The sequence below is a fragment of the Cydia splendana genome, chromosome 15 (genome assembly GCF_910591565.1).
Source record: "Cydia splendana chromosome 15, ilCydSple1.2, whole genome shotgun sequence".
In the NCBI taxonomy this organism is placed as follows: domain Eukaryota; kingdom Metazoa; phylum Arthropoda; class Insecta; order Lepidoptera; family Tortricidae; genus Cydia; species Cydia splendana.
The window spans coordinates 12,148,449-12,175,502 of NC_085974.1; the positions used below are offsets into that span (position 1 = coordinate 12,148,449).

At 35.6% G+C, this 27,054-nt stretch overlaps 1 protein-coding gene across 1 annotated transcript in view; it reads left to right on the top strand.

The window, feature by feature from the left end:
- The window catches only part of LOC134797670 (estradiol 17-beta-dehydrogenase 11-like), a 59,124-nt gene that overhangs the window by 16,201 nt on the left and 15,869 nt on the right, over nt 1-27,054 (top strand). Inside the window, exon 2 of the mRNA XM_063770013.1 lies at nt 14,575-14,995. Coding sequence (XP_063626083.1) covers nt 14,689-14,995 — 307 coding nt within the window. The 5' untranslated portion in view covers nt 14,575-14,688. The remainder of the gene's footprint in view (nt 1-14,574; nt 14,996-27,054) is intronic.

The following is a 27,054-nucleotide window of genomic DNA, read 5'->3' on the forward strand; positions in this document are numbered from 1 at the left end:
AAATTAAATCCATTAAATCTAAATAACAGTACAAATTGTTCGATAAAGGTGCGTATTCGTTACTTGCACTGTGAGTAATGTCTAATGCATATCAAATCATACACACCCAAACACAATAAAGATATATCTTAAAAGCGGCTACCCACATACCTAAATATAACATAAAATCTAAAACGAATAACAGGCCATTTTGTTTTAGAGGGCCACCAATATAGCCAAACATGACGTCAATATTACAAAGGTTGTCCATATGATAGTCCATATCAACTGCATCTGGGTATATATAGATATAGTCGTACAGTTTTAAAATGTCGGTATCCACTTGAGAGACTACCTGACGATGAATGACATTGTTATCTTTTGTTAAACCAAACCGCTAATAACATGAAACATAAACAAACTCCTGAGTGACCACGGCTCTAAATTCCAAAACGTCCTATAGATATCGAGTACCTACCTGTTATTGTAATTTTAATTCTATTCTTTAAGCGGTAAAGTTGTTATCTGTATGGAATCTTTTGTTGTTATTGCTTTTTATTTCGCACACGTAATTAGCGGTTTGGTTTAACAAAATATAACAATGCTATTTACCAGCAGGTAATCTCTCACGTGGATTCCGACATTTTAAAACTGTACGACTATACCGACGATTCGCCTTGTCATTAAAAATATACTTATGTAATTGGAATTTTTATAAATTTTACTTTTGGTAATTTGAGCAGGAATCACAAGTTCAAAACCGAACTAAAAATGTGGATGCAATTACTTATATCATATATACTAAGTACTAAGTAGATTGTACCTATATGTATTTCATACAACCGTGAGATAAAGGATTAAGTGAAGTGCAAAACTGCAGAAAAGAGGTACCTACAGAAAACGCGTTGAAGTCGTTTGTTCCATTTTAGTGAGAGGACAGAGATGTTAGGCGATTATCAAACTGATGCGGTTTGGAACGTGGTGCTTGTGTGAACCTTACCTACGGGTGTGAACCATAAAAGTATAAAATGATAAGTTACATGATTAATATTTAAATTTTCCGGGTAGTTGAATAACGAATAATTCAGTTCAATTAGAAGCGTGATGGGTGTTCAACATCATAGCTCTGAGAAATAGAGGTAGAAAAAATACGTCGATCAATTATATTTCTTTAAGATGAAGGTAAACAGTGATAAATTTTAATCATAATCTTTCACAACAATGCGCGAAAAATATTATAAATAATATAATTTATCTGTAAGAGGTATTAGCAACATTACTACAGTATTATCTGTATCTGTATACAAGGTTAAGAGTACAATTAGTTGCTATACTTATGCCAATAAGTGGGCACATACACATAGTACAGTCACCTGCACTAATATGTTACACAATGAAGGCCGCAAAAATATCTGACACAATCTTATTTGTAGAGCCATAAGGGCGTGTCACATATTTTTGCGGCGTTCGAAGAGTAACATATTATTGCAGGTGACTGTACCTATCAAGTAACGTTTTAATGTGACCGACGTGTCAGTACATAGGTACTTTCCATTTTTTGAACCAATATAATATCACAACATATGTCAAAGTGTCAACTTTTATAGTGTTGCAGTCATTAACGATAACGACTGACTATTCATAAGTAGTTAAATATCTCGTATGGATGTAATTATCCGAGATAAACGTTTAATACTCGTATAATATGTTAATGAATGGATCACTGTTCCAGGTAAAATTCATATAAAAAAAAACAGGTATCGGTAAATGTTATGTAATGTTATGTCATGTATATGGTATAGATACCAAGTACCAATCCGTCCCATTACTTCAAAAAAAATTAACTACCTTACGTTGTTTAATTTAAATTAAACTATTCTAAACTGAATTTCAATTGTAATTAAATAGGTGCAGGGGAAACCTTACTTATACAGTAGCAGGTGGCGTATATGACTAAGTACTTTCAACAATGCTGTTCTAAAATTAAATCAAGTATTATGTTGCTGAGTTGGGCTGGTCTGCATTAAAAAAAAAACATGAATTAACTTTGTAAATAGCTAGCTATATAGCTAGTGACAGTGTAGTGTCACACATGGTATAATAATATACTCCGCCTGGTACTCCATTCCCGTCTTTTCTAGGTCACCTAACTGACACGGGCCTACGTCATCATGCGACAGCGCTTTATGATAATATGCGATAGCGCTATATATAGCGGCCATGTTGTTGTGACGTAGGCCCGTGTCACTCTGGGAATGGAAGACCATGTTTTATTAGACTATGGTGTCACATAACTAACATCAATAGGTACAGTCAGGTACTTTAGATAAGATTCGATTCTAGAATGTGATTTATTTAATTGTATTTAATATAACTTAGTTGATTCATTATCAAAGCTCGGAAAGGGTGAGCTAAGTATTTGCCTTATAATATGACGTAAGACATGTCAAAAGGTAAATACTAAATATCTCACCCTGTCCGACCTCTGTGCATTATTAATAAGTTATAAAAACCGGCTTGATTTTGGTCAGGGGATATTTAAGATTTCATGTGTTAATGGAAGGTTTTGTTTGTGTACTTAAGTTTAACGCCCTCTGAATGCAGGGAGCGTCCGATCCGGTTGTAAACTCGTTTGACAATAACACCAACAAAATGTTTGTAGGGTACTTATCAATAATTTTCGACTACGTTTTCTTTTTTCGTCTGTCCAACGGACGTCACTCCCCGGTTGAAAGTTTATATGGTGAGTACCGATATTTTAACTTAGTCTACGTTTTTTAAATTGGATTGGTAGCTAAGCGGGGGTGCTCTAAGATGAGGCGGAAGAGTGGTAGGCGGAGGATTAACAGTTTCTTGTCCCCTAAAAAATCGACTTCTCAAATCCACCTGAATATTTTCTTAATATCATAACATAATGCTCTACTTTATGGTATTCCCGTTCAGCACGGTCAGGATATGTGTTAATAATAGACTAGACTTTTAGTCTTAGGTATGCAATTAGTACTCAGTATTCGGAGTTGTACGGTCGCTTTGTCCTCAGAGCCTATTTGGTTATTGTCTAACCCCCTTATTCATAAACGCGCTAGCCGCGCTACAAACCTCAATTAGCTAATAATCGTTTGTCTTTATCTGTCATTTTGATTAATGTATTTGTAAGAAAAGGATAAAACATAATTTAACTAAATCAGGCCCGTAAAGTTTTATGAATAAGAGGGTTAATCTGCCATACCTGACACTTGTTACACTAACCTCTTCAACGAGACAATTTCATCCTACTCGTATTATATTACCTAAACACCGACACGGTTGAGTGGCGCTGTGGAAAACCGTCTGCGACCGTCCTTGTGCACCCGGTGGAACAATCGTGGTTGATTGAACCTATAGAATTCTCTCTGTGGCTTGCCTAATCATATTCCAATCACGATGCAGGGCGATAACGTATGCGCTGGTCATGATGCATTGATGTTTTGGTATACAATTATGAGCCGGTGTAAGTACCTATAAATAATATATAGTACCATACGATGGAGTAGTATATATACCTATATGGAATGAGTATTTTGATTGACTATCTTTGAGAACGATTGCTTTTGAGATGCTAGTTTCTACTAATTTTAGGTTTATGAAAACTGATAGCGTGCTGTTTTATGTATTTTTAAAACGTAATATTAAATGCAATTTCGACTTGATTTAACGTCAGGTCTTGACATGGCGACGTTACCTTATGAAAAATGCAATATCACCCACAAACGCTTAAATGTTACAATTCAAAATTTAATGAAAGTCCTAACATATAGGTACATATACGGTTTTGACATAGGTAATTGACATACGAGTAGGTATTATAGTTCGAATAATAATTTATGTATCACACAATTTCTCTCTCACAATCTCTGTCACTAATATTCGTAGGCACTAAGACTACTCAGTCATGTTTATCCCATATTCAACATAAAATAAGTGTGACATACTTATACCTACACAATTTTGAAACTCATAGAACTAAACTTGATTAAGTTTAATCAGAAATAAATTGATTTTTTCCTAAAGTATTTCCTTAAACTGTTTTAATCTTATTTATTAATCCATAAACAGGCATCTGTTAAATCAAGCTTCAAATCTAGTTTGGTCTCAAAATTAAATACGAATTTATTAAAATGTATCCTGGAAAACCTAAATGACAATAAAGTATCAGTAAACATTCAACGTAGTTACCTAAGTACCGTTTTTAAAAACTACCGTAAGGGTTCTTGTGTAGGGTAAGGGTAGGTAATCACCTATGTAAGTAAACATTAGTGTTTAATACTCGGCTTTATATCTGACATCATTCAGACATCATTTTCGGTCATACGTTTCAGGGGTAAAGTCATGAGCATAAAGCACGCATAAAGTTTGTTGGTAATATTTTCCTGCGTGTATTTCAACGTCGAGTAACGTAGTTAAACTTTTAAAATGTAGGTCGCCGGGTCATCCATCACCGGTGTAAGACATCCGAGAATTTATTGTCTTTGACATTTCGTAAATTCATTACCTGCTTTTTACTCAACACACGCAAACACCATATTAGGAGGCAATAGATAAAGGATATGTAATAAACTACATACGTACCTAATGACATGACCTTTGCAAATTTTTAAACAATATTATTGTTAGACGCTTTCAAATAAGTAAATATCCAATTTTTCAAGGTGTTTTCCTCAAAACAAAAATATTTTTTTGTTTTGCTTGACATACAATTAGACATTGTTTGACGATGGTGGCTGACAAGTTGACATATTTATTTATATTTCCATTCAAAATATATCGATTTAGAATAAAAATTTTGCGTCATTGTCCTTTAACCTCATAGTAATAGTAAAATAACAACTAGGCAACAAACAATTATTTTATAAAACTATTTTGATTTGTGTTTTAGGTAGACGACTTTAGACGAGTAAGTTGTACGTTGTACTGTGTTACGGGGCAAAAAGCAAAGCATAATTTTGCTATTTGTGCCGTTTTCAATAAAAACTTACTTACTTATTTTCGGTTCTACCTAAAGTACCTTTTAACTGTCACATTATTTAAAGATAAAAAATATTTTTATTGCACAGATGGTAACAACACGTAAGAGTCGTGCATAACTAATTTGACATTCAGAGATTCCAGGAGTCGCCGCACTAGGCTAGGCCTGATGTACATTGTATGTCATGCAAGTTAACTTAAGAGAAGAAAGATAATTTTAATTTTAACAATTGTGTAATTTATGACTATTAGTATTAATTTTTGTTCCTAGGTTCAACTTTAGTATCAGTTATAATATCTTAGTCTAATCAGTTAGTTTTATATCTATTAATTCTATTAAAGTCTTGTGTTAAACAGTTTTTAGAGCTATACAATTTTAGTCTAGTTAGTTTTACATTTACCTATTCGAGAATTGTGTTAAACAATTTTTAGAAGTAATGTCTCAGTATCATTATAATCAAGTGATAATAACCAACTAAAAATTTAAGTAACCTTTTAGCTATATGCACAGTGCAATGAATTAATTCGCTCTGGAACTTTACGGCCGTATTATGGATCATATTTAAAGAAGTTTCATGCTTGGACGTCTTGGAACTACCGTAATTCTTTTAAAAAACGCGATGCAGTTCCCCCATATTGTATCGGCTATCGAGCATTTAAAACGACTATGCAATGCGATTCTGCAAGAGCTGCTTCACACATTCTTATGGCGTGTTTATCGACAACGTTGACAATTTGACACCGCAATCAACTTGTACTACGGACTCACGATAGTCAAATTTAAATCGTATTGTGTTGATATATTATCTGTGGCAATATGATATATATATGCTATTGTTGTCACTGATGTTTCGTTATGCAACGTCAACGGTACGTACGATATCAGGGAGATATAGTGACGCAAATACCTAATTTAGGTGTGTTTTTTTATGGCATGGGGCGACATTTTTTACGTAAAGCCGACCACTGACTAACAGTCCGCCGGACGATATCGGCCGGTCAGTTGTTCGGAACTGTCAAATTTTTGTTCTAACTGACAGGCCGATATCGTCCGGCGGCCTGTTAGTCAGTGGTCGGCTTAAGAATATACAGCGCTGCAAGTAATATAAAAAATTACGACCTTACTCAACTAAACGGCTAATTACGTTTTAAAGTATTTCTTTAAACTATCTTAATCTTGTTTATTACTTCCATAAGGCATCTCTTAAATCAAGCTTCAAGTTTGGTCTCAAAATGAAATACGAATTAAATCTATCTATACATATAATAAAGCTGAAGAGGGTCGAAAGTCTGTACATGGAAGATATTCGAAAAAAAGTTGGCTGGGGATACTTAGAATCGATTATAGAACACGTTCCAACAGTTTTTAGAATTTTTGTCTGTTTGTCTGTTTATCTGTTTATCTGTTTATCTGTTTATCTGTTTATCTGTTTGTCTGTTTATTTGAACGCGCATCACGTGAAAACGGCTAAACGGATTTTGATGCAAACTTTACTAATCTGTCGAGAACATCCCCGGCCAGGTTATAGGCTATAAAAATTTAACCCCTAAAAGGGGGGGTAGCCACAACACTCGATTGACTTAAGTTTGCCCCTGAATCTTATGGCGCTACTTAGGAAGGAGGGGCAAACTTTTTTCAAATATGTGCTACCACTATAGAGTACCCTGGTAAACTAACAGATGGCGCTGAATTTAATACGTGTTTACATGAATATAAGCCACCGAGGAAGGATTTTGCAAAATTAACTCTAAGTTTAGAAGAGAGGGTACGGATATCAACAAATTTAATTGATTGTTGTGTTGATTTAATAATACAACAAAATTAAACGACAGTAAATTAATTGCTCCTCATTGCACAGTGCCATCTTTTGGGGAACTGAGTAAACATTAAGTAATCAAGAAAACTAAAAATGAGTTTACATAGTTACGCAGTGGTAAAATAAACGGCTACAAATATAATGACCACCAAAAAATACTTTGGTACCATGCTTACCAAAAAAAATTACTGAACACCAAAAAAATAAGACCTAAAAATACAAAAGTACCACCATTTTAATTACGACTGCACTTTAAATTATATTCAAATACCAAATATATTGAATGATCACCAAAAATCATTAATGATCACCAAATCTTGAAGACCAAATTAATGCGATATTTTCACCTAAATAAACCACCATGATTACCAAATGTATACATATTACCAAATAAAGTAAACTGATGCCAAAATTACTAGCCCCTCCCGCTCAACCCCCCGTAGCTCGCACCGCATACCTACCTAACCTAATCTACTTTTCTAGTAGCATTTCGTTATGCTACTAGAAAAGCAAGTTAAACTGCTATCAGTTAAGTGGGTTAGGTTAGGTTAGCACTGCGACCCTTACAGAAACGAAATGGTACTAGAAAAGTAGATTAGGTTAAGTTTCAACTGCTACCCATACAGATACGAAACGCTACTAGAAAAGTGGGTTAGGTTAGGTTTGAACTGCGACCCATACAGAAACGAAATGCTACTAGAAAAGTGGGTTAGGTTAGGTTTAAACTGCGACCCTTGCAGAAAAGAAATGCTACTAGAAAAGTGGGTTAGGTTAGGTTTGAACTGCGACCCTTACAGAAACAAAATGCTACTAGAAAAGTGGGTTAGGTTAGGTTAGAACTGCGACTGTTACAGAAATAAAATGCTACTAGAAAAAGGTGACGAAGTGGATTAATTAATTTAATAGGATAACGATATATTAAATATTTGCACATTTTTAATTAAAATGTGGTTACAATTTTTGTGATCATTTACTATTTTTGCGTTAACAATGATTATGTTGGAGTCATTTGCTTTAGTAGGATAGCAAGATTTAAAAATTTGGTTATCATTTTACATTATAATAGAGTTTTAATTTTGGTGGTCATTTACTATTTTTGGGTTTACAATGATTATTTTGGTGTCATTTTCTTTAATAGGATAGCAAGATGTAAAAATTTGGTTATCATTTCACATTAAAATGGGGTTTGAAATTTGGTAATCATTGACTATTTTTGGGTTAATAATGATTAGTTTGGTGTCATTTCCTTTAAAAGGACAGTGAAATGTAATAAAATTGGTAATCATTTCACATTAAAATGGTGTTATAATTTTGGTGATCATTCATGATTTTAGGGTGGTAAAATAGATTTTTTTGGTATTAAATTTTACTAAATCTGGTGATCAGTTAAATAGCAGCCAAAATAAACACACATATCAACACGCGTATAATTGCATAATTATTTAAAATTAATAATTTTCTCCGTCATGAATTATACCTAATCGTAATTATATCGCATCCATATCAAATCCATATTCATACGTATACCTACAGCACTTAATAATTGCTACGAAGGTGGGTACTTTGAAAAAAAAAACATTGACCTCTGTCATTTGCAGTGCCGGATTAACCCTTTTAAGCAAAATAAGCACTTGCTTAGGGCACCACGTCTAGGGGGCACCAAAACCATAGGCAAAAAAACGCGCAGGCTGCATCAGCATTGCAGTCGTCCTGGAGTAGGTACCTACATGAAACTTTTATACGTGTCTACCCATCTAATAACGAAGGGTCGTAGGGATCAAGTAAGAGAGTGAGGGTAAGTACGTAAGAACATCTCCAACGTATGCTTTCGATTTGACCTTACGCGGAGGCCCTTAAAGTCATGGAAAAAAATCTTTCTTTCGGGCTTGCGGCCAGCCGATTTTTTCGACATAGGTTACCGATTTTATAGCGAATTTTGCTCTCTTGCACGCCAGATTTGTCGGCCAAGCCGAGTTGCTCCTAAGCCGCGATCCTGAGACCTAAAAACTGTCAAAGTGTTATAAAAGCATCCTATCAAGTAGCGCTTTCGAGTGAAGCCAAAGAGCGAGCAGTAGAAGAGACTTGATTACATGCACAGAAATGATGTTACTGATTTCCATACTAAAAGTAAGAATGTACAACTGTCTATGAAATTGCGCTTTTTTTATCGAAAAATTTTCGCGCTCGCTTCGCTCGCGTTTTCAATCACTTTCTAAGATATGATAAAGGTGACATTCAGGTGGCGGCTGCAGCAGCATTACTCTGTTGCAACGTTACTGCTGCGGCGCTGTCAATTTTCGTAATAAAATGATGTGACTGATTTCCATTCTCAGCTGTAATGCGGCAATGAACGTCACTCAATTTACCAAAAAAATTCAATGTAATCTTGATGACCCTAGGGAGAGGGGGCACCATGGTCTAGAAATCCTTAGGGCATCAAAATATCTTAATCCGGCACTGGTCGTTTGCGGAGTCAAACGATTTGGGACTCGCATTTTATACGCATTTCCATGCCTTCCCGAAAAAAATCGAATCATTCACGAAAGTCTCGCAACGCATTGAGGTTACAAACGGCACGCGGTCTTCCTCAGGAGTCTGAAGAAGACCACGGTGAGTGGAGCTCTAGCCAGGCAGGCCGCTTCGCTTTCGCTCGCGCGCGTATACCTTACTGTATCGTCTGATATACACCTACTACTCTGTCGTTAAAATCACGTGTAAAATTTTAATAAGGGCGAAAAAAACTATTGATTTTGGAGTGTAGTTTTATTTAGTGGTACCTAACTGTAAAATATTTTATCTGGACTACAGACCTCTAGCATATCCATCTGTCAACTTTACTTCAAGTTCCGCCTCCAGGGGAGAGTGAGAGAAATTAGGATTAGAAGACACAGACCGAATTCCACGCGGGCGGAGCCGCGGGCATAGCTAGTAATTAATATATATGTATCCTGGAAAACCTAAATGATAATTTAAGTATCTGTAAACGTTCAACGTAGTTACCTAAGTACCGTTTTTGAAAACTACCGTAAGGGTTCTTGTGTAGGGTAAGGGTTGTAGAGCTGCACTAAGAAAGGATATATTATCTGAAAATAAGACTGAAAGGTAACAATTCCTACACGGACGAAGCCGGGGGCGAAGCCAGTAGCGTTATAATTAAGTCAGAAAGGATTAGTGAACGAGCTTGTTCTTGTTTTTATTGTTTTTTTAGGGTTCCGTTCCCAAAGGGTAAAAACGGGACCCTATTACTAAGACTCCACTGTTCGTCTGTCTGTCTGTCCGTCCGTCCGTCTGTCTGTCAGCAGGCTAAATCTCATGAACCGTGAGACACTTGAAATTTTCACAGATGATGTATTTCTGTTGCCGCTATAACCACAAATACTAAAAAGTACGGAACCCGCGGTGAGCGAGTCTGACTCGCACTTGTCCTGTTTTTTTTAGATAATCAAATAAGTAACTGTAGCGACGAATTGGTTTTATGTTCCAACTTTTGCTTATTGGAAATTTGTTCGGTCTTTTTTATAAGTAGGTACTTAGTAGTTCATAAATACAGATATACGAGTATAGACTTCTACATAGCGAAGTTTCCAAAGGTATGCGTATATCGTGCTTTTGTGACCATGAAAATCTTTCGATTGCCACTCGCTCGTTGTAAATTTGTTTCGAACAAGGTTGTCGTTGTAATTGCTACATTTTCTTTACAATCTACTGGCTCTTGCTCAACACCGGTACTTGACAGGAGAGGTGAATGTGCGCTTCTTCACCTTCGTGGAGTAAAACACTAATTACGCTAATCTGATTCAAACGTGCCTTGTTATACCTTAGGTCTAACTCAGTCGCTAAACTTTAGCTCAAATTTGCTGTCTGAAATTGTACTTAAGTACATTATACATAGGTACATGTAAAGTGATTAATGAGTTATTTTACTAATGGTTATTTTTTTTAAATAGAGTCTTGAAATTTAGTCATTCATAAATTATTTGTGCAACAAAAGAGCAAAAAAGTTTTTGCTGCGAGTGCTAATTGAAAGACCAGTCGAAGTGAATGATTTTAACAACAAACCATCCGCGAATCACAGACGTGGTTGAAGTGAATGATCTTAAGAATGAATCACGAGTGAAGCAATGATGATTCGAATTTCTTCTGAAGGGAAAAAAATGTTTTTTTTTTATTGCTGAATTGGACTTATTTGAGTAGTCATTATTAGATTTTTTGTTAAGTGATTTTTATCACTACACCTTATAATGTAAAACAAAGTCCCACGCCGCGGCTGTTTGTTTGTGTGTATGTTCGCGATAAACTCAAAAACTTACTGAACGATTTTTCACGGGGTTTTCACCTATCAATAGAGTGATTCTTGAGGAAGGTTTAGGTGTATATTTGTTAAGATTTTCTGTAACCCGTTCGAAGCCGGGGCGGGTCGCTAGTTTTTAATAATCCGTCCGGAGCCACAGCCGACCGCGTCCGCGAGCAGCCGACCGGCTTGCGCGGCTTGCGCCTATACAAATGTGAAATGCGCTTTATGCGCTCCGACTCCGCCCGTTCGGTGGGACTCGTTGATTTGCTTTGAATTTGAATGCAATTAAGTTACTTACCTTTTTACCTACTAATCGATTGTTGACACGATATTAGCTAATACAATACGTACACGTATATAGTTTTTTATTTATTTATTAACCCTACCATTCCTACGTATGTTACTAAAATTGTGGGTTCAACCCAAGAGCAATAAAATATCGTGCAAAAAGGTGACTGCATGCACTAAACTAACACGAAAGATTGTTGACGTTGTTGTTTAAACTTCTTTTTTTAATTTAAGTAGCGGGTGCAAATTTATTACTGTTGGCAACTAAATGTTTATAAGCTTACTTGAGATGGAATGTGATATTAAGACGACCTTCTTGACGAGTGTTGACGGACTCCGGATGCACAGGCGCGGTCTCAAACGAAGCGGTTTCTAAATTTTACTCTCTAAGATTTTCTCAATTTTTATGTCACATGCGTATTAAGTTGGATGTTGGTGTTTTACAGGCAATCTAATAGTACCTATTGCATTCTCTTATTAGGTAAGTACCTATTGTTTGGAATTAAGATTTAAGATCATATGACAACTAATTGGGGCAATATGAAATATTGGCACATTCACTTTATTTCGTTGCTTAAACGATAATTGATTTTACATTAGCCTATGGCCGTTAGGTACTACCTGGTACTACATAACATTATATTAGTTATTTGACAGGGGGCCGATTTTTGAATTTCTACCGCTCGATTTCGTGTATTTCGTTAAATAATATCTCCACTACTAGGCATTTAAATTCTACTAATAGAATTGAAATCGAGTGGTCAATACCACTAGATACCAAATTTCGATCGCTCGTATTTTAAAAATTAGCATTTCGCCGTTTTCCACCGATTTCCGAGTGACGAAATCGAGCGATCGAAATTCAAAAATCGCCCCCCCTGGTGAGAAATATGAAATATCATGAAAAATTATCAATATTTTATTTTATTACGCTGTAAGTACGTTTGCAAACGATATCACAATACATTTTTAATTATAAAAGTGAGACGTGAGACTCGAACATAACTATTAAAATTATTTTAAACGAGTTACTCACGTATGACTAAGTCGAATAAACGCTCGACATGATTCGATCTAATTTTCGAGGATCTTCTTCACGGACCACGCACCGACTGCTGCGTATTGGTCGACCAGTATTTTGGAATTCTGGATAAAAATGGGATTTCTTAATTATTAGAACATAACTTTTATAACAAAAATAAAATTGTAGGAATGAAAATAAGACTAATAATAAAAGCGTCCCGGTCCTGTGCCGTTTCTCGTGCAGCGTGTGTTGTGTGTTGTATGCGGTCGTGGCACAGGACCGGGATCAGTGGCGAGCAGTCGTGTTGGAGGCCAAGACACACTTTGGGTCGCTGCGCCAGAGGAGTAAGTAGTAATAAAAGCGTCCAGTTTTTACTCGGTCGCTTTTAAAAAAACTGGCCAGATGTCTCCGGACAAAACCGGGGAAATCCGGATGAAAATTAGATATCACTGAATAAACACCGCTTCCGCTGCCTCTCTAATGTGTGCCCGCATCTTGCACCAACTGTGACTGGCCGAGCTGCACCCGCTGCAGTTGCGACACGGTGCGTCCGAGCGCCCTGCGCATACCGACATTCCACTTTATTTACTACCATCCAAATATTTTTATGAGTATTAAGTAAACATTGTTATCGAATGAGTGGCGATTAATTAAACTTTTTGAAAAAATGATTTTTTTTAAATGATATTATTTTCAATAGCATTGGGTCCTAAAGGGGTTAAAAGGGGGATGAAAGTGTGTATGTACCTACTACAAGTTTAATTTTAAGTTAAGAACTGGAAACTTCTTTTTTAATCTATAAAGGTGGTAAAACAAGGGTTTCAACCATCGCAAGTTTGTATCGAGTACGAATTTTTATTGAGTGAAGCACTCGAATGAAACTTTGTAGAAAGACACAATATTAGAAACTGAAAAAGGATTTTAACATTTTTTCAAAGTTTAGGTAGGTACGAGTATATCGAGTTAATCGAGTAGGATTTTTTTTTCAAGTGAGCGACTTGAAACTTATCTACACAATATTAGAAAAGCAGAAAAGTTATTTCAGTGTTATGTTATGTGTGGCGTTAGGTACGTGTTGTCAAATTATTAACCAGATTGCTATTTTTAGTAGCACAGTGTTCAATGTCACATCAATACGTATATTAATAATCAAATAGGTATATATATTTGATGAATGAGGTTATTGCTAAAGTTAACTAATATCGAGAACTAAGAAACTGACAGCGGTTTTAAAGTATTTTTTTATTCTGGCGTAATTAAGTAAAATAGGTTTGAGATTGTATAGAGCTCCGTAAATAAAAAAAATAAAGTCATTAAATACACATACGCAACTGCCACTTTACTCTTTTTCTAATTCTGGATACGATTATACGAGCCCCACTACTTACTAGGCGGAATTTTCCGACGTCCGAGTCCTAACCTAGCATGCCAGGTTTTGCAATACGACTAGAACTATCTAGCTTCTAGATCTAGCTCACATGTCAGTCGGATACTCTATTTACTAGAAAACAAACATCATTTTAATTAATGTTAGCTATTTAATATAAGTCAGTGATGAATGAAAATATAGGGCAGTCTCTTCTCTATGTATGTACAATTGTCTGTTTTTATTAAGCAGCTTTTAAGTAAATAGTAGATAGAAATAGATAATAATACATTACACTGATTACACATTTGACTGAGTGACGGCTATATACTTGATTTACTGGAATGACCTACATATGGGATCCAGAGGCACAGTATATAATTTAATGTAAATATGTAGATTTTAATTTAATTTTAATGTAATTGTTGTTGACATGTATTTTTAAGTTTATTTTTAATTTTAATTTTAATATGATAATATTTTTAATTGTAATTATTTTAATTTTAATATTTTTGTATGGGTATATTGTTTTTTGCCTGAAATAAAATTTGATTGATTGATTGATTGATTGATTGATTGATTGATTGATTGATAATTATCACATGTCTGTAAAATTTAAATTGTATAGTTGTATTTGTATTTTGTTATTAAGTATACAGGTAAATTACCGACAGTTTCAATTTTAACCAATTCAACCCAAATAGATTTACCGAGGAACTTCAGAACACAATTTCTTATTTACGAGTGTTACTGTACCGATGATTAGTCAATTAACTAACGTGACATCTTTCTTTGATTTCAGATGACAGCGAAATTCAGTGAACTATGTGCCAGCCCAGCTAGCAGCCAACAACATCCCACACAAGTGATGCACAGAGACTTCAGCCCCCTCTAGCGCACCAGTTCCCCCTTCAAGATGTCTGTGGAGACCCAGGAGTACATCAACGGCATGAGGGAAGGCCCCCTGACCAGAGAGATCCCAGAATGCATGCGAAACAAATATACTATAGTGCAGACCGTTTTTGATATTATATGGTTCCTTCTCCTCGCCGCCGGACATATCATCCTAGGGATATACAGATATATTGTCGGATATCCTAAGAAGGACTTGAAGGGGGGAATAGCGGTGGTGACGGGCGGAGGCGGCGGCCTAGGCAGTCTCATAGCGCTTCGCCTCGCTAGATTGGGATGCAAAGTCGTGTTATGGGATATTAACAAACAAGGTGAGTAATTATTTTTATTGCATAATTTAAACCACGTACGTGTTGATTGTAATCAGGAGGAGTTATTTGACGACATGCGTGCTACATGCCCTTGCGTAATTCAGACGTTTATTTACATAAATGATATTATCGTTATGGAGTCATATTTTTGCTAATAATTCTAGCGAGTCAAGTTTTAATCGAACTTTGTATTACAATAGGTATAAATTAGGCAATGGCGAAAAGAGAAATATACATTATTTTATTAATACTTATATGTAACATACAGCATGTACCGTTCCTATCACTGCCAAATGAATAAATCAATAAATTGCATTTAATCGGAAATTATAGATTTATATTTTCACGATTTCATATATGGATTAATCAACGTCCCTAGTTGTTTTTTTACGAAGTTTCATTGTAAATAATTACTAAAAAAATTATGATTTTGTCATTCTGTTAAATACCGAAGACTTTCTTCCTGTAATTTCGTTAATCACAAAATTAAAAATAATAACGTTTAAAAATACCGTCAATGACAGCAATGGAAACGTGTCATTTTGTCTGAAAGATGTTATGCGATGATCTACGGTGTAGTGTGTGAAAGATGTTATGATGTGACCCGTTTTCACTATTCGTGAGTGTAGTTATCTCTAGTGATTGCCAGCATTGTTGCACTTGCAAAACTGCGAGCGATCGATCGCGATTTCCCAACCCCGAGATATATGTAAAGTGCGTTCCATCCACATCCTATCACTGTGCAAATATCTACATTGACAGCCTAATGCGACGGTTACAACACTTCATGTAGAATATGATATTGCTTCACGCGAACAAGACAAATGCTCGCAATTTATGATTACGATGAAACTAATGATCACACCGCATAATGATTGACGTGGCCCACACAATGACCGGTCAACTTTTGAACTTTTTTAAATTGTTAAAATTTAATTAAACCGCGATAGTCACGTTCGATTGCCACTTGCAAAAACTTGGCGTCACATCGCTGATCTAGATAGGAAATATGTAATAACTAAGATACGCTGTTTTGCTGTAACAAGGCACGGTATTTAGCGGTCGGAACTACCTTACTATTTGTAGCACGCTCCGAGTTGGTCAAACCGCTGATTGTTCCACTCCATCTGCCCCACGCCGCCGCACGACGTGACGGTTAGGTTGCCTTGCACCGGAAACCACCAGCCTTGATTACTGCAGGATTCACTGCTTCGTATAGCAAGAACGTTGCAATACACTGCCAACTTTGAGTGCCAACACCTACTAATTACTTACCTGCAACCGGCCAGACACAATAAACGAAACGTCGGTAAATAAAGGTAATAAAATAAATTCGCGAATTTCGCGATAGACTCGTCTATAAATGTGAGTTAATATGCAGACACAATAACTGTTAAAGTTGGTTTAACGGTATTCACGAATCCTTAATTCGACGGAGCGAATTTTTAATATCTCGCGTTTTCGTTTTTGTATAAAGCAGATGGACGTTGATTAGAAGTAGTTAACCCCAACGCATCCTTCTCCTATAATTACCGTTATTTAATCCTACGTAACGGACAAACTCAACGATCATTATCCTGTACCGAATGAGCACATTTTAGAGAGCTCAATTTCCATTTTTTTTGTAGTTATCACGCGTTAATATTAATATTGCAGATGCTATCAGAGATAACAATATAAGTACCTAGATGGCATGCTACGGTAGTGCAATCAGTGCAAGGTATTTCTGTCCTGTCAGAAGGTCATTGCAAAATTGCATTATAATGTTGAGGATGCAATCTAGCGCGGCCTTAAGAAAATTATCGTACTTAGAGCAGAATAATGATGCATATTGATTAATTTTGTGCAGGCAATTCATAGAAAGCGCTTTATTACTGTCATCAACTTGCAGCATCAACTACTTATTGCTATTGTATTCCATCGACTTTCTGATCATTTAGTGACCCGCCATTTGAACCGAAGAAGAATAAACGAACACTGCCTTGACATTTAGGTACGTCGTTACTGTGAGTACAACGATGCACGATATCAACTCGTTTCAGAGTGCGGTCAACCAACGTTTGTTACGTTTTTATGCCGAAGAAACTGGTTTTAAGTTTAAGTTTCGAGCAGGTTTTCGGGCGCGATTACGAAAAATCCAGAGTCAATGTCGCGTCGGGGCCGCAGGGGCATGCATGCCGGCGTGCCGATTAGTGTCCTAGCGTGCTCGTTAAATGTTTGCTGCCTAGCTTGCCTGTCGCAATATACTGTTTGCCCTACCACTCTGTCCTAAGGCCGGAGATGCTTTTGCAACAGCTGATCGGTGTGTACTCGTTCAAACTGCTTGAATAAACTCCACGCGGTCTAATCAAAACAATAAATATTAAAGAGAAGTATATCCACCATACAAGGCGATATTAAATTTAATATCCTAACGGACATTATTTGATCGTGTCAATATTTATACTTACAATTAGTAATGTCGCTTGTTAAAGTGCCGAAATATTTTCAAAGTAACAAAAGGTCAAGTTCGTTGGATAGAAAATTGCATCCAAAATATCACAAAATTAGGCCTGGCCGTAGCTCCTCTTATTAAATCTACCTAGCGTGGACGTTCCTAATTTTATATCATCTCACGAAATAAACCGAACCAAATCGAACCGAAGACAATATTTTATAAGCAGGTATTATCTGTTAATTGAAATAGACTGACGTTGCAGAATTCGGTATTCAATCTCAAACCATGCTCAGCGAAGCGTTTAAAGCTCGACCTTCAATGCAAAACTTTACATAAAAACAGGCAATTAGAACTGCTTTTTCGTTTATTATATAGTCCTGTGAAATACCTACTTGGTACCGAACCTTAATTTATTTACTAAGAATATTTGCAGCAAGTTCATAACAGTTAATTAGACTTATAATTCCAGGTTAATTATAATTCAGACTGTTTTGATCCTAATCTATGACCTAAACATTTCATCATTCAGTTCCCGTATTCAATTATCGAATTGATGCGAATTATGTAGAGCAAATTATAATTTATTAGTTATTTGGTACCTAGTAAACCAGGCTTGTTCGAAAGAAATTGTTGTTTACTCCTAGATTCTTATTAATTATTTATGGACCTTACGTACTGTGTCAATTCGAAGTAATTTACGAACAGAGCAGAGCAAGACTAACCGTAATATTTAATATTTTGTCTTAACTTAATATATGATTTTACTCGACATTCGGTTATTATTAAGTATGTACAATACAGTCAATATTGCATAGACAAACAACAACCAAGTAAATACTTGCGTTAATAATTGTTAGCATAGATCATTGTTGGGTATACTTATACGGTGCTTTGAACTGAATTAAATTGTCTTTTATTTAAGTACACGATTCATTAGTGTGTATCTTATAATGAGCAGTTGATGTGTCTTTGCATTTACGTTCTTCATAAGTATTGTTCTCTTTTCGAACAACTTATTTGTATGACATCAACTACAATTTACATGTTCTGAAATGTTCTAGTACTAGGGAGAATAACAAATAGGCCAACTTAATGGTTTCAAGTTGTGGTAAAACCAAAAAACAGGCCAAGTGCGAGTCGGACTCGCACACGAACTGTTCCGTACCATTACGCAAAAAACGGCAAAAATATTAACGTTTGTTGTATGGGAGCCCTTTTAAATATTTATTATACATATTCTGTTTTTAGTATTTGTTGTTATAGCAGCAACAGAAATACATCATCTGTGAAAATTTCAACTGTCTAGCTATCACGGTTCATGAGATACAGCTTGGTGAAAGACAAACAGACAGACGGACGGACAGCGGACTCTTAGTAATAGGGTCCCGTTTTTACCCTTTGGATACGGAACCCCTGAAAAGCAAATCGTAACTGTATATCTCTTCCCGTGGGATTGGTATCCCAAATTAGGTCGCAAGCAATAAAAAAATCAGTTCAATTTGAGATTAGAGATAGAGATGGCCTTAATTCATATGTACATATAAAAGATATAGAAAGAGATAGATCTTTCACGTTATGGTGGCCTCCAGAACATTTTGTTGAGGTTTATTCTAAATCGCTGATTTCATTCTATTTAATATCTGGCAATAAAGGGTAAGTGAGAGTTGGTTACGTAATACTCAAGTGCAAGGTCGGGTCGGTGCAACAAACCGGATTGCGTCCTCCGCGTCGGACATTGCAAGCGTACCCCTTGCCGGCCGGTACAGTCGCGAGTCGTGATGCTTTAGTTCTAATACCGGGCAATAAAGAGTAAAGTGAGAGTCTGTTATGCAACGTCTCAAGTGCAAGGTCGGTGCAGCAAACCGGATTGCTTCCTCGGGCGACGGACGATGCAAGCGTACCCCTGCCGACCGGAACAATCTCGATCATAATTATTGATAGGTAGATTTCTATAGTTACGCAACACGCTATTATACAATACGTATAATTTAATGCCGGTAAAGATCGTTATTACGTAAATAGGTACTCGGTAGTAGAAGAGTAGGTACCTACTTATTGTTAAATATTAATTGATATAATTTCAAGAGGATGATCACTGTGCATGAGGTAGATTAAATAGTAAATAGTAGCAAACAGTTTTTAATAGTAAACAAGTGTATCAATAAGAATGAATGAATTTATTAAGGAATTTTGTTCAACAATATATAGGTTACATCTAAAATACAAGTTATTTCAAAATTTACAAAGCATGTGTGGTACATAGTATTATAATGTGTGTGTTAATGTGTTTTAAAATGTAAAATGGGTCCTCTTAGCCACTTTACGGGTATTTTACACATACAAAGATGTGGATCCAGGATGTGGTTGAGCGTCAACATCTTTTAATCTGCTTTATTTCGTGAACACACGCATGGCGAATCAAAATTTTCCGGATTTCCGGTATTTCCGGTTTTATCGGTTTATGACTTCTGAGTCTACGAGTGACGATTGCGTTGATCATTTGAAAAAGTAGGTAGAGTTTATGCGGAAAGAGAAGAGTCGTAGAATGTATTGAATCCCATACAATCACGACTCTTCTCTTTCCGCACAGACTCTACTTTCTGACGCGGCTCGACAGGACGTTTCATCTCTCATCATCACTTGAAAGTCGTAAGGAGTTTATTATAATATTAATGTGGCCTAGAATTAAAATTTGTTCAAGTGACCGGGTAGAGTGTAGGTAGGTACATGGGCTCTCCAACGAAATAGTTCAAACAAACGTAAAGCCTTGACGACACCGTGCACCGACCACATACTCGCACCACATGTCGAGGACGTTTGCACAACATTAATTATTATATGCACGTTAAATAAGGTGGGGATTTAAGATTATGGTTTCACCTAAGCGTTTTACCTACCTACTTTAAAGCTTTAATTGCCATACTTAAATGGATTTCTGTTAAACTTACTTCGGATTCGGATCTGGCTAAACGATTACGTAGATAGTTATTAAATACCTTTTGTTAATTATTATACGATATCCCGTTAACTGAACTTGAAATAAACACTAACGGTTCGACTATAGATATAATATATAGAATAGAATGGACTATAGATTCACGACAGGTATTAGGTACCTACCTACGTACCTAATGAAATATGATCACTTAATAAGTATATGTATCTTCCACTGTAAGTAAGGATCATCAGCATTGGCATAATCTTCCAGTTCTATTTTACTATATATCCCGATGTAATATACAAGCTTTTGTGAAGATAACTTTTGTGCAACGATTTTATCAAGCCAAGTTCACTTAGAATAACCCTGTAAAGCGTTTGGCTAGGAATATTAATGGGACAGAAATATTCCCACTAATAGGTAAACAGTTTTCTCAGGTCCCACTTAACGAAAGTTTGACTGTAATAAACTTGACAGTTTTCTCTTTGTTAAGTCCGCTTATTTGCCGTATGTCTGCATGAATATACGACACACAAATTCACGTTTCTCGCCGACGGTTGTCTCCAAAACACATATTGAGTAGTCATCTTTGTTTGCTGTACCGGCTTTAGGAAACATGAGCAAGGTTGAAGTTGACGTGCCATTGCTGAGATTTCATCTTGTAAATGTAAAGGAAGTGAATGTCCGCCGTTTTCGTTTTCAGTGTCCTTATTTGGTCAACGCTCCGAAAAAGGAAAATGTTTGTTCTGTTATCCTTTGTGTCAGAAATAACCTGTTTTTAAGACGAGCACAACATTAAGAACAAAGGATGTCTAATGAAGTAAAGGATCGACTTAATCGAAGCCTTATTTCATACTCACAGTGACGCGGGTAGTTCATCATGTTTTTAACATATAAAGTTCCAATTCCAAACCGGAGCATAAAATATTCTAAATCTGCAACAACCGGTAGCTTTTCTTGCTCTGGAGATTAAATTACTCTTTATGAGTTTTATGGCAGTTCATGTGGTCAGTAGCTATATCAAATTTTTTATTGTCTATTAGAATTAACAGACTTCTTGTAGTTGCAGAGAAATGGGAGAAAGCTCATAAACCTGCGAAACTTTTAGTAGCTCTAACACACCCACAATAACTTCCAAATAGCCGATAGATAAACCTGATCACCATGTTTTTTGCATGACGATTTTGAATGGAATGTGTAAAAACACAAAAGTAAAATAGTAGCTTTCTCTTGGACTACTTATTCAATGGTGAGAGGTATATTTTGAATTCAGAAAAATGAAGTAATGCAGGACATTGATTAAAATGCATGATGATGACTTTTGAATGTTTTAGAATTTATGATAGCTACTTTTATTTGGTCGAATAGACTATGAATGCCATTACAATGTTAATTTACACTTACAGGTAATTGCTAGTAACCTAGTTGATATCTAATAGTAATAAAAATAGTGAAATAATATTTGCATATATTAGATACAAAACAAACACAGCCTGGCGTCATAGGTCATGCAATTACTTGCAAACACTGACGCAAAACTGGAGCAAGTTTAGTAACATCCGAATACAAACAAAAGTAAATTCAGACAAATTACCGGCGCCTGCGACAGAAGCATAGAAAATCTTACAATGCCTGCAATGACCCGTAATGCGACCTCGTTACTGACTAAAGTTTTTTTGTACGTCGACTTCAGAGTTTTAGTTTTGCATCTTACTATGCTGTAATACGGCACGTATTTTCGACATCGTCTCTAGCTACGAAATCGATTTTGTGTTCGCTTCGTATTTTTTTGGTTTTGCGGTATACACAGCTGTAAAAGTGCTTGCTTACCCACTTAATGAATGGACTTCATTCATAAAGTGCATAGGTATGCACCTTTTTTTTTACTCGCTGACATTTTTATTTCATGATTTTACTGTCATGGAAAAAAGCAAGTAAGTAAGACAGGAATATTACAGTCATTACAGTAAGCAGTTATAAGTAGATTCATATTAAGGCCTTCATAACGTCATGTGCGGGTACATATTTAATCCTTTATATTTCTGTATTGCCTATATTAGGTACTTAACGTAAAGTTCACTGAGCTAATACGCTACAAACAGATAGACGGACATAAAGAAACATACGTTTTTCATATGTTCAATCACATACATTTTAATTATAAGGCTGCCCATAAATAATTAACTGTTAACAGCATGCTGTGCAGTGTAGAGTTAGACCAAGAAAAGTCTGCAACAATTTTGATAGCACACGCAGTGCAAGTGTTATTTTAAACGTCAAAATTCTATGAAATTATGACGTGTTAAATAACATTTGCACTGCGTATGGTATCAAAATCGCTGCAGACTTTTCTTGGTCTAACTTTTCTAGACTTCTATAGCAGCAGTAGTCAGTAAGACAAAGGAAAGAGACACAACTTCAACAAAACAGAAGTGTCAGATCCCTAATACATAATGCATATGCCATTAAACACCTGCACAAATTAAATAAAGGAGAATAAAATCCTAGTCATTGCCTTATCATACTTTATAATTATTGCATGTAACCATAGAATATGTCTTATAATAACCGGTGTTATTGTGTGTGAGCATCTTCTAAAGTTTATTACATAAAATAATAGATATTTATACAATAAGGGAGTAGTTTTTACTTTATAATTTGTCTCTGCCTCTGTACATATTTATTTATTTAAACTTCAGTACACTTTGTAATGTTCTACGGAATAGAACCCTGAGCAAGGCCCGACGTTCTGATATCAATGATATCTAGATTTTACCGACATAATTTACTATCTACCTTTTTAACCTTTATAATTCTAGTACCAAACAGGTTACAATAACCTCCAATTAAACCAAATAAATGGAACAAGTCTTTGTTTTTGCCAATGCGAAGGAGATATTTTTGTCAAGCTGTTTACATGCCGTATATTTTATGTTCAATATTTTTTCCACGCAATCGAGGTCAACAACATTTACTTACCGTTTTAGAGATTCTAGAATCTCGTCTCTTTTACAATCCTATTAGTTTTATTGATTCAGATAGATTTATGCATTTAAACAACATCTCGAACTAACATTAGTTCTAACTTGTTTTTAGGTGTAATTTTATGTCAAAAAATACCGTTTCCATCAGCATGTTTAAAAAAAAACCTGAAATATAAATATGTATAAACCGGCCAAGTGCGAGTCGGACTCGCGTACGAAGGGTTCCGTACCATTACGCAAAAACTGCAAATAATCACGTTTGTTGTATGGGAGCCCCACTTAAATATTTATTTTATTTTGTTTTTAATATTTTGTTATAGCGGCAACAGAAATACATCGTCTGTGAAAATTTCAACTGTCTAGAGCTACTTATCACGGTTCATGAGTTACAGCCTGATGACAGACAGACGGACGGACAGACGGACAAACGGACAGCGGAGTCTTAGTAATAGGGTCCCGTTTTTACCCTTTGGGTACGGAACCCTAAAAATTTAGGAATTGCCTGAATGACAATAAAATAAAGTTTTATAAAGGTTAAATTTCGAGAGTGACTTAGAATCGGACCAAACACCCTTTGCAAGGCATTAAAATAACAAAAAAAATCACTGCCTTTCGTTGTTCTGAAAAAGTCGAGGCAGAGTTAGCTTTTAGACGAACTTTACCGAGTATCCAAAGTTCTTTATTGGTACAATATACAGCAATGTACAATATAGGTGTTAAATATGTAACTTATAATAAGGATCAAACATGTGCTCTGCAAGGGCATAACAACCAATATATGGGTCATTTGCAAATTTATTGTACCTTTGTTTTGTCTATTTTTTTCTTAACATTCTCAGTTTCGTAACGAAAATTAACCATACAAAAATGCAAATTTGTATAGCTAACATTCGTAACGAAACTGAGAAAATTAAGAAAAGATGAGATTAAGTTTTCTTCTTCTAGACAAAGGTACAAAAAAATTGCAAATGACCCATATGTGACTTAACTTATACCTGATAAAATTAAAATATTTATCTTAAATAACTTATCATCTCAATATTCATTTAACAGAATCTAAAGCCGGCGGGCGGCACATTCAACATGTTACATATTTATTACATATCATTATTCATATCATATGATTATGCATATATTCATAATATGTATAATAATTTCGCAAGTCGGAACATATTGTATTTATTTAATAAATGTTGTACATGTAGTTATTTATACCGTCAACTAAAATTGTGTACCTATTACATTTTAGCCCCTATTGGGTCATATTTATCTACATATTTCCCCTCTGCATCCAACCTCAAGTCATATTTCGAAATATTAAGTCAATTTACATTATTCTATGAAAATAAATATCCTACAAATAAAAACATTTGTAAGTATATTATTAATTAGGTCATTTTTGAGTATACGATCTGCGTTGGTAAATATTCCTACAACTTATATAAACCTTTTATATAAACCTTTTGGGAATAAAATCACGCGTGGGTTTCCGGACGTGTTTCTCTCATTAAAATTCTTGTGCGTTTTGACCACAGCGTAATCGCCGGACATTTTCCATCCCACCTGGATTACCGCTTTCGAACGATCTTCTGCTCTAATGCTCTTTCTTACCGTATACTCTATTACGGGGAATAAACTTGCAAGTCATGTGTATTAATATTATTATAAGATAATTTGTAGAAACGTACGATAATTAGGTTCAACATCTAGTGATCTTGAACCTAATTAATGTAAGTTTCTACAATTATTTTCCTAACATTGACAATTCGCCGCAAGTTGCCCAACAAGTAAACATTGACGCTATAGGTACCTACCCTCGAGTAACGAGTGTAGGACTGGGTACCTAGTACCTAGGGTAGTACGGTAAGTACCGACCCAGAAATTTACAGGAAATTGTCAGTGTCAGGTGTCAATGGTCAAGTTGGTGAAATTAGGCGTTAGGTATAGTTCGTTTTTTTTAGCATTAGAAAAAGACTACGCGATCTTGATGTGTCTTTTAATTGAAAAACGCTTTATTAAAAATCAGTAGGTAATTATTACTTAAGAAAGCAAACTAATGTAAATAATCCTATATGATTAATAATTGTTACATATTTGCCGTGACTTATTTTTCAAAAGTGTTTTTCAATAAAAAGTCACGTCAAGATTGTTTACCTTTTTTAATGCTAAAAAAACGAACATATTTGTCTAGAAAACGTTCTCTTACGTTACGGATGACTTTTCTCAATGACATCATGTTCAGTTTGTTTATTCAGGTCCTAATTGAAAAGAATGCACTGAATTAATATGTCATAAAATCCAATCGGTGGTAGTTCGCATTGACCCAGTATTTTGGTTAAGGTCAAGTGTTTGTCCTTCCTAAAAACGATAGTAGCGTTACAAGTATTATTTACGGGAGAACTTATGCACACTTATGTAAGCTTTTACGAGCTTTCGCACTGTTACGGTCAATACCATACTTACGATACGATATAAGTGTACATACGTACATATATTTAGACGACTGGCGTCAAATATTGCTTAAAACGGTAGAGCTTAAGTCATGATATTATTTACATAAACATGTATTTGTTTTTTATAGGTATTTTAAATCAAGCGATATTATATTTAAATTAGAAGGTATGAAAATTAGTTTTTTTAAATATGTTAGTGATTTTTATGATACATGCCGGATTAAAATTATGTATGCCGGTTCTTAAAAATAAACACTCATGAATAAAACATAAAAAGTACGAGTAAAAATACACCCTACATATAAACTAAACTTAAAATTAAGCGGAAACTAAAACTAATGCCGATGACATACTTATGTTGTGTATTTTTTATTTAATGCTGTTAAATAAATTATTAATAAGAAAACGAAAATAAACAATACAATAAAACAGTGTTAGGTACATTTATCGCATTTAAGTGTCTTTCCATCGCTACAAAAAAGAGGGGAATTGGAAGGCCCCAAACAACCTGGATGACGAATAAGGACATGAAGGTATTGGGACTTCACGAGCAAGACACCCAAGAAAGAAATAGATGGAGTCGCATGATTGGGAAAGCCGACCCCGTGTAACGGGACAAAGGCGAGGCAGAAGAAGAAGAGTGTCAGGTACATTTATAGCTGGCCTGACCACCGTTAAGGTTGGTATTCCACCTGTCCAATTTCTTGGTCCAATGTGCATTGCGTCTCACTCTCTCACTAAGAAAAATGTGAGACGCAAATACACATTGGACAATTGGAATACTACCCTAAGCCTAAGAAAGATCGCTGAGGTAAGCTGAGGGCCTACCGCGAAATACGTTCGTCGTGTTGCCTCTCTGTCGCACGTGTAAATTCGTACGTTATTGTGACAGGGAGGCAACACGTCGAACGTGGTTCGCGGTAGGCCCTCTGGTTGTTGTTATATGTAAATAAATAAATAAATAAATAAATAAATAAATATTATAGGGACATTCTTACACAAATTGACTAAGTCCCACGGTAAGCTCAAGAAAGCTTGTGTTGTGGGTACTCAGACAACGATATATATAATATATAAATACTTAAATACATAGAAACAACCATGACTCAGGAACAAATATCTGTATCATCATACAAATAAATGCCCTTACCAGGATTCGAACCCGGGACCATCGGCTTCATAGGCAGGGTCACTACCCACTAGGCCAGACCGGTCGTCAAACCAATGACAATGTCAATGTACTTGTT